Source organism: Anas acuta, chromosome 10, assembly GCF_963932015.1.
Source record: "Anas acuta chromosome 10, bAnaAcu1.1, whole genome shotgun sequence".
Lineage (NCBI taxonomy): Eukaryota > Metazoa > Chordata > Aves > Anseriformes > Anatidae > Anas > Anas acuta.
The window spans coordinates 9601061-9611108 of NC_088988.1; the positions used below are offsets into that span (position 1 = coordinate 9601061).

At 38.2% G+C, this 10048-nt stretch overlaps 1 protein-coding gene across 1 annotated transcript; it reads left to right on the forward strand.

Annotated features, from left to right (window-relative positions):
* CA7 (carbonic anhydrase 7) lies at window positions 1-9769 on the forward strand. The gene is made up of 7 exons (XM_068693602.1): window positions 1-99; window positions 1999-2196; window positions 4635-4753; window positions 5672-5767; window positions 6019-6081; window positions 7618-7773; window positions 8058-9769. The coding sequence occupies exons 1-7, from the start codon at window positions 60-62 to the stop codon at window positions 8178-8180; spliced, it is 795 nt and encodes a 264-aa protein (XP_068549703.1). The 5' UTR covers window positions 1-59; the 3' UTR covers window positions 8181-9769.
* Window positions 9770-10048: the final 279 nt, after the last annotated feature.

A 10048-nucleotide genomic window follows, 5' to 3' on the forward strand; every position in this document is an offset into this window, starting at 1 on the left:
GTAAGCAGCAATGCTCCGATCAAAGAGCTGAGAGCAAAGCAGGGTGCAGCTGCCCTATAATGACTGGCCACCACAGTTGGGGATATGGGCAGGATGACGGTAGGTTATAGCGTTTCCATGCTGCATCTCTCTGTCTTCCCCCATTCATTTTCTTTCTAGAACTGTTGCCTGAGCCCTGCAGAGCTCCCTGCATTTTTATGTCTGTAAGAATCAAGTAGATACAGCAGCTAATTAATTACTTTATTGATAAAGAGCACACAGAAAGTGTTGCCAAAAGATGCATCAACTTATACCTGATGCCTTTTGTTGTTGTAATAATCGCTCCTAAATTAAGAGACTCAGTACTGAGTGTTTTTTTTTTTTTTTTTTGCTCAGGCTGCATATATTACAGATGAGTCCCTTTCCAAAAAGCTGCTATGAAAATGAACTATTTGTCTCTCCAAAAACAATTCCTTTAAGTAAAGCAGATTTATTAGAGCAGTAATAGTTTTTCTGGTCCTGTGCAGCTGCTGAAATGTGATATCTTGACTTACAAAGAAATGAATAAAAAGAGGTGTATGTTATATATTTCTGGAACATCAATAAATTGTACAGATCAGTATTAGAGACCTCTTACTGAACAAATCGTGCTTTCTGATTTGACAGTCTTTAATTTAGCTATCTTCCTTCACTTCCCACCTCCGAGACTGTGTCAGTGAGAGGATGTGTGAAACTACTGAAGGATCCCTACAACAATGTTTTATACCACCTGTACCCTTTGTAGAGAACGATGGATGAATGACTGATCTTGTCCAATAAGACAGCCTTTTACATAACCTTCAGGAGCCTGTCTCTTCCTCTTCTGACAGCAGTTATTTAACAGGTGCTGTCAATACAAAAGCAGCTCCACCTGACTGATAAGTGAAGCTGTTATTGCTGCTAGATGGTATTTGCACATCTAGGTAATATTAATAGAGCTATGTATGCTAACACAAAGCTTGGAAGAGACAAATGATACTGCTTAATCTTGTGTAACAGCATTTAAACTCTAAATCTGCTTTACAGCCAGACCAAGAAAATACACTATTTTGTAAGATTAAATCTTCAGAAAATGCCAAAGATAAGAGGATAATGTGCTTTAAAAATAATAGTAATACTATGTAAAACTGTGAGAATGCTACCACTAAAAATGTGCAACTTAGGATCCTTAAAGTGAAATTGTTACTGTTTAGATTTCTGACCATGAACAGTAGAAGAATTGAATTGCTTCTTGTACAACCGAAGTAGAAAAATAAGTGGTAAGAATAAGGAATTCTGATACGTAAGGCTTTATTATCTCAAATGGCATGACTGTTCCAGATCTGCCAGTAGAGAGCAATGTTATTAAGTAGGTGTTTAACCCTACTGTACTGGCTTCAGGAAGTCTAGAAATGTTAATTATCGCACTGAAAAATATTTCTTTCAGGACAGAAAGATACCATAATGGGCATGAGTGAGGAATGAAACTGCCTCAAAGGTTTACTGCAGCCCTAAAATGGTTTTAAAAATAACTGCATAGTCAGTAGCTAAGAGATTGAGTCATCTGCATCTCATTTGAATGAGTGTAGCTTTTACATTATATTTCCTAGGAAGAACTAAACGCTGTTTCTTTGAGGGAGTGTGTGCGCATATAAGTGTGCTTATACCTGCACATCTAGTCCTTGGAAGGACTTCAGATACCTTTAAGATATAACTATCAACTCCCCAGAAAACTAGTGGCACAAGTAAATGGAGATGCAGCAGTCTATTGATGCACTGTGGCTTCCCCAGTATGTTTTGTACATAATACTTCAGTCCCTCATCTAGTTGCACTGTGCTAATAAAAACACAAAGCTTGGAATATAAAATGAACTTGTCAGATGGCAAGTGTTCAAGGCACTCGTACTAAGTGAGTCTTACATCAAGCCTCATGAAGTCCTGTAACATTTTTGTGCATTGCAGAAAGAAAATAATGGTGCTCTCCTTTCTTTGGTTTTGAAGGGCCTTCTGAGTGGCACAGATCTTATCCTATTGCCCGAGGGAACCGTCAGTCACCTATTGATATAATTTCTGCAAAAGCAGTCTATGACCCGAATCTGATGCCGCTTATTGTCTCCTATGAATCCTGCACGTCTCTCAACATCTCCAACAATGGCCACTCAGTTATGGTAGAGTTTGAAGATACTGATGACAAGACAGGTGAGGCTACAACATGGCCAACTACATTGGCATAACATCTTGTGTCTTAGGGAAACAATTAAGTATATCTTGGATAGCGTATTTTATGCAACATATAAACTCAGTTCAGAACAAGGTATGCAACCAGTGCCCTTTGAATTTTGTGTACGAATAAACCTAAGCCTTATGTTTCTTGCCTTCACTTCAGTCTCTCAAGCAATATTTCATATCATGCAGCTGAATAGTTTCTGCATTAGGAGAAGCACTTTTATTAAGAAACTCAGAAGCCTGCTTGTAGTGGTTCCTTTTCAATGGGGATTGTCAGTTTTCTGGAGAGCCAGCATGCTGAGTAGGCATGAACACTTCTCAATGCCCTGCTTGTCTGATCACCTAAATCAGAGGTACTAGCTTTGGCTAGCTCACCCCCCAGTTTTGCATCCACAGGGACAGAGAAGGGAAGAGGATTATCAGAGACCAGGTCATACAGAATAGTCATCATAACTGTAGCACACTAGACCTATTTTTGTATTGACCAGTCACTGCTATCTTGCATTTTATTCTTTCCTCATGGCAGTACAGCTTCTTCAGAAATGATCAAGTCTTGAGCTCATTCTGAATTGGTAGGAACTGGTGGATGTTGCACTTACATGCAATTACTTGGCTGAAAACTTAAATGCTTTATATGATTACTTCTATTAATTCTACTTCTATGGTAGATCTTGTTTTTACAATGCGGGGGGGGGGGGGGAGAGGTCAGGAAGGAAGGATGGTGGTAAATACAGCATCAAAATAGAGATAAAGTAGCTGATAAATGGAGAAGAGTGCATTTAAAAATACTCTGATTTTAAGCCTGACAATTGATTTCATCTTCCATTTGGTTGTGTTCATTGATCTCAGTTAAATAGGATATCCTAGGTACTCAAAACCAGTTACTTTATCTGAAGTGGTTTGTCTCTCTTGGTAACCCTTCGGAATAGGGCCTGGGTGTTAAAATTCCTGCCACTTGATTCTTGATTTCCGCATCTCAGATGAAACTAAAGAACTGCCCAAATTATTGGTCAGGTTTTCAGGTATTTCTAAATGTTAAAGTTCATCTTCTAAAACTTACTGCATAGAAATCCAATAAGCATGTAATCCTGAAAATAACTTGTAAATTGTACCTTGAAATATTACTTTAGCTTGCTAATTAGTTTCATGCAATTCAAAGCTGAACTCTATCAATGCAACAGTGCACTTTATCCAGTTCTACAAGTTTAGGACCATTATGCATCACTCTGCAGAGAAACTCAGAGCTCGTGCAGGAATGAAGGCACCTGCACTTTCTATGCTATGCATGTGTGATGTTTCAATAACATGTAGAAGGAACAAGATTGCTAGGAGCATAAACATGGTTTTGAGGGTTTGAGTTGTGTTGAAATAGATCTAGTGACTCACAGCTCTGCATAAATGATACAACAGAATTCTGACTAATCCATCATAGCTAGATTTCTTAAAATATTGGGACAGGTGATGCATTCTCTTAAGTTCAGCAAAGCATACTAGAAAATACTTAATATTAATTAATACTAAGAATATTTTGGCAAGGCTAGTGTCCTGCATGAAGTCTAGAGCTATGTACCTGTGAGGGCATGCACAATGCTACAACTTTAAGTTTTTGAATAAAAATGTTACAGATTGCACTGAGAGTAAGTGCCTTATGATTTCTAGATGGACTTCAATTGCACTTATTGCAAGACTTTGATCAGGCTTTTATGTCTGCTGAGTAAAACTTAATTGGTTTAGTGCCATATAAATGTACAAGAGAACTATAGATGGAGTTGTTAGAGTATCTTCTGTAGTTAGTCTTAAACATTCATCTGTTCTTAAGTGTTATTTCTAAATGATGTATAAAGTTTCTCTGTATCCCTTTCCCATCTTTATGAGGTCATTTGAGATTCTGAATGGTGTTGTCTAAAGTACAAGCTATTACATTACATGTTTTATGGGATCAGGTATTTAAAGGAAGCAGAACATAGAGATCCTCCACTGGAAAGAAGTCTTATAGAGGAAATACTTAGCTGATTTCTCTACCTGATGCTCAAGGTATTTACCTTTTGCACAGAATCCCAAGTAGTGTTGTCAAAAATGTTTTACGTGTTCAACTTAGGTTTTGTGTTAAACTGGAAAGGCCTAGCCATAACAAACCTACTAAATTCTCATATGTTAAATGATTTCTTTCCAGGAAAAAAAGTTAAAGAATCCTGCATAAGTAGCTACTTGATACTTTCCAAATTTATTTTTTACTTGAGTTTGGGTGTTTTCCAGTAACAAATCTAACCCTTAACTATCTGCATGTGGTGTCTTTTTTATACTGCAAATAGAGATGTATAGGATTAGAAAATAACAGCCAACAGCTGTTAGGTTTTACTACCAGGGAGCCAAAAAGTGAAAATGCTTTACTCTTATTTCCTTCTACCTAGTGATCAGCGGTGGTCCCTTTGAAAATCCCTTTCGGCTAAAGCAGTTCCACTTCCACTGGGGGGCAAAGCACAGCCAGGGATCAGAGCATACAATTGATGGCAAACCTTTCCCCTGTGAGGTAACTGTTTTTACAGATGAGATTAATTCATGCAAATGCTGTTGGCAAACATCTGTAGTGGTGTCTTTATGTTTCTTAGAATTCTAATGGTTCTGTGTGACTAAGTCATATGGGCTTTAATGAGAATTTTATTTTTTACATGAGTTTCTGATCTATTGTTCATCTGTTAATTGCCCTGTATTTGGAGAGCACACCTCCGTGCAGTGCAGCCCTTTCTCCAAGATTCTCTGCCCATGGTCAATAGCGCACAGTTGGCTCCACAGCTCAGCTCTTTTGCTCACACAGCACTACTTGCACCTCTAAAAGCCCTCTATGTGGTTTAGCACGCTGCATGTGATCAATTCCATCCTTTCACTGGTGCAGACGGGAAGGATGTACTGGCCAGTATGATGTTGAGAAGCAGCATCTAGCTCTGCTACCTGCATGGACAAACTAGACTACAGCAGAAGATCACAACCTATGAAATGACGCTGCTGCTGCCACCTATAAAGCTTAGAAATGGCTTCATCTTCAGGCTCCTGAGCACTTTCTGCAAAGCAGGGACAAGGCTCAGGCATTTCCACAACAGTCTCTTGCAAATCCTGCAGCAGGGTAACATCCTGGAGTCCCCCAGTGAGCAATGAGGCACAGTGTTCCATGGGATAAAGGCCCATATCAGTAAAGTTAAGCCACAGAATCATCTGTTAATACCTGAGTTGCTTCTAATTAAGGATAACAGATATAATTTAGTGTCTGTCCATGCTTATGTCTAGATCCAGAAGACTGAACTTGCTCATATTCCCAAAGATGTCTTTGGAGTCTATACTCCATTATGAGCAAGCATTACTGCCCGTTAAGTATGAGTCAATCTATGTTCCACCTATGTTGACAGCTTCTAAAACTGATTTGTTTAATTCTACTTTGTTGCTGCCTTTAAAGCTCCACTTAGTTCACTGGAATGCCAGAAAATATGCAACATTTGGAGAAGCAGCAGCAGCTCCAGATGGCTTGGCTGTAGTTGGTGTTTTCTTGGAGGTAAGAATTACAAAAATAGCATGTTTACATGATGAAAAGCATTATGCTGTCAAATGTTTGAGAACCAAGCTATGTATTTAAGAGGTGCTCAGGGAAAACAGATGACTTACTGGAAGCAGTAACTCATAGCAAATTGCTGTTAAACCTTCCTTAGTAGGAATGCTGAGATTGAGATAAGAAAGCTATGCTACCTATTCAAAGCGTAATTATAGTCATTCTTATTTAACTTGTCTATTCCATTACTATTTTAGATTGGAAAAGAACACGCCAGTATGAACAGGCTCACTGATGCTTTGTACATGGTAAAATTTAAAGTAAGTTTAAGATATTTAATTTTTCTTATTTCTGGGACATCCCCTGGGGAAAAAAAGTTACACATCTTTGAGACAATGAAAAACGCAAAATCAACCACAACAAATCCTTTCATTAGAGTACCACTGCAGTCTTATTCTTCCTGTCCAATCCCTCTGTTCTCTGACTCTCCATACTTCAGTGTATTTGCCTACTGTTAGCAGGTGCCTCCCTAGGCTATGCTGACCTCACTGGTCATTCAGAGGTTTTGCTTTTCCTGAGTTACCTAAAACAAAAGCTCTGTGACCCTTCAGGCTCAGCAAAATGAATCATCAAGCCCAGCTTGAACAACTTGAAGCTGATGGTCCAAATTATTTCTGCTGCAAAGCTCTGAGGGGATAACTTTCATGGGGTCCTAAGCTAGTTCATTGTCAGTAGTATGTGAAGGTTATCTTTTATCAGATGTGTCCAAGATCTTTGAAGCTTGCTGAAGGAAGACTAATTAGACCATCACAAATATTATTCTTTTTAGATTTATACAGGCTTAATGCACTCTGTAAGATGCCTAAGTTCTAATATTAAAAAGCACTACCTAATACTTGAGTTGGCATTTTTCTTGTTCCTTTGTATATGCTTGTGAAAGCTGGGGGGGGGGGGGGAAGCAATTCAACAGTTGTATGTAGGTTGTAGATACATGAAGTGATATTTAGATTTCAATAAGATTCCCTGAACATACAGGTAAGTGTCATTCCTCAGTTGCAGTGATAGGTCTGCGGGTTTGTCACCAGGGATAAGCTGCTCAGTCTGTTCCTTATGAGCAGCTTTAGAGACTTCTGGGCAGTGCTTTGTGAGTGACTCCATACCTCTGATACTTGTGAATAGAACTGCAGGCTGAAAAAAATCTTGCCCTGCAGTGTGGCAGTCAAGGCAATTGCTACCTTAGGCACAGCACCTCCTTCTACTAGTCTTTCAGTTGATCCAGCTTGCTCTACTTTTAGACTTAGATGCTTGTTTTTTAAAGCTGATACTTGTCGCAGCAGGCAATGATTGTTTTAGAACAAGTTTTTCCCATTTTTTACTGAAGCAGATGGATAGTGTAGAAAATAGCCAGTAACAGGACAAGGAAATTCTTCATGATATTTTCTGTAGTTCACTGAACATTAACATAGGAAGTGTATTTTGTCTATATTTTTGGACCTTTTATCAGAAGATCTGAACTTTGGTAGAGGCCATGCAGCAGGAATATACTTCCTGCACTATTTTTAGACGTTTGTCACAAAGGGATGAACTTTGGTAAAGGCCATGGGGTAAAAATGCCAAGTCCAATCAGCCAACACCAGAGGTCACAGTTGATATGCAATAGTATGTAATATTTTTCCTGATTCTCTCTTCATGCTACCTTTTTGGATAACTAGTTATGAGGCAGCCAAACTATTATAGACTCTTCTTCTCCTGCTCTCCATTCTTTAGTATTGCTCTACTGTTTTGTTTGTTTCATAAAGACTTCCTAATTTGCACTTAAAAGTGAAAAGAAATATCAAATACCCATTGTCTTCCAGGGGACAAAAGCTCAATTTAGAAGCTTCAACCCCAAATGTCTCCTGCCTTTGCGTCTAGATTATTGGACGTACCTTGGATCTTTGACAACACCACCGCTTAATGAAAGTGTAACATGGATAGTGCTGAAAGAACCCATCAGTATTTCTGAGAAACAGGTAAACTTCTAATACTCTCCCAGATATTTTAAGATTTGACACTGGATACACAAGCAATGGCTGTTTTGCTTTGCAGCAGGGCCAACTGAAAATAGCATTAGCCTGTGAATAATAATCCTGTCCAATAATCAGGGCTTGCATTTTTTCTATTAATACTACCTAGGATATTTGCTTAAACCTATGCTATCAACAGACCTCAATGAATGCTCTCGTTTGATCCTTTTTCAAGAACATTAATATCAATTGCCTTCTTAAGCTTTAAATTATTTCACATGAATTTACAGCTGGAGAAATTCCGCACGCTCCTCTTCACCAGTGAGGAAGACCAGAGGATTCAAATGGTGAATAATTTTCGCCCCCCTCAGCCACTGAAGGGGAGAGTAGTTCGAGCTTCCTTCAATGCCTGAAGAAAACTGACAATGGCCCTGCAATATCCAAGAGCTTCCACATGAAAGACAATCTTTTTTTTTTTTAAAACACTCCTCAAGTGTGCAAGATAGCCATTTCCCTGAACACGCCATACTTGGAGGGGGACAACTTTCTGATTTTATAGTTGATTTAAATATTTAAAATCTCACTCTAACTTAATCTTTCATCTTTTTAACTGGAACTCTTCTTGGTATAAGGGATAGTGAAGTAATTGGGAATGCTGTCCAGGACTCAAAACTAAGAATCAATATAAGACACTGTTGCACTATTAGTGCTGATGCACACACCAGATTGTTTGATTTAATGCAAGATGAAACAATAGTCAAGAAATTTGTATCAACTGGACTTAAATTTTTCATAGTTTGAGCTCCCTTTGAAAGATTTTCACTATGTTTTAGCTGCCTGACCAAGTGCACAAGTAGTACAGAAGTTGTTCTTCATTCACCTCAAGTAGGCACTGATGGGAACACCACTACTTGAAAATATGTACATTTTTCAAGTTACTGTTCTAAGATGCAAATGCTGAGTTTAAAAACAGACCATATTATTGCACGCTATTGTTAGACATCAATTCTTTTAGCCCATACAGAATACATAATTAGTGGCCTCGTTAGTTCTGTTGAAAACATCCGTAGAAATTCAGGTATGTAACTTCTGGCTATCTCAATTGTTCAAATTCTACCTCAGGTGATTTGCTTTGCAATATGACCTTCGGTGTCTGCCCTACAGAATGTAGATTGTTTATTTTACTTAAGAACTAATGTGGGTAGACCTTGACTGCACTGAATGTACATTGCTGCACAAATCATCCCCTAGCTATGGCCCTCTTCAGGGATATTCCCTGCAAATGTGAGGCTTCATCAGTCATGAATACTTTACCTCCTCAAAATAGTGGCTTTAGACAAGTCATGCTTTAGTGTTGCTGCTACTGCAGCGTAGTGATGAAATCATTCAGACTACTGTGTCTAGTGGTATATAGTGAGGTTATCTGTAACTATACTCACTCTATTTTCAGTTATTTAATTATGGGCTTCAAATGTTTCATTAAATCTGTATACTTCAGACATGATTTGTTGATTATCAGTTATCATCTTAAACGAAAAAAATGTTCAAAGCTGTATACCTTAAAGGAAAGCAAAGGGGTTAGTGAGGAGAACACCTACTATGGCCTATTTTTTTATTTTCTGAAAAGGGAGAAAGATACTGTGTGTGAAGCACAGTATGAGGAATTGAAGGCCAGAATTCTAGATGCAACTCTTTACAGCTTTTCTGGTATGCCAACCTAAAATATTCTGTTCCTCTGTTTCTTCATATGTAAAACAAGAGTTACACTGTATGACTGACCTACCTCACAGGGATGTTGTGAGGGTTAACTCAGCACTGTTTTGTATTTGAGACTCTTACACAGACTATACTAGAGGAAATAATAGAGAAGAAACATAATGAAATGTTTTTAACTATATGAGTATAGCTTTGCTAGTAATGCAAACTGGTATTGCAAAAAATAAATCTATTTATGTATCTTCATTTGTCCATTTAAATAAATGACACTTAAATATGTATCTCATCTATTTTGAACAGGTCTGTATTTTCCTACATATTGCAGTGTTGTTTTTTCCTCAGGCTTCCTTTAACAGAGAAACACCAATACCTTCACCTGATGCATGTGTTTCAGAGTGAGGGATGATCTGATTGCTCACCTCCAGGTATCACAGGAGCCTTGACCATGCAATAGTAGAATAATATGAACACAGCAGTCATCCCTGAAGTTTCAGGCTTTTTTTCAAAGTTCCAGAAAGTCTATCAATTAAAAAAAAAAAAAAAAGGTCTGTGCCACAGTTCTTCC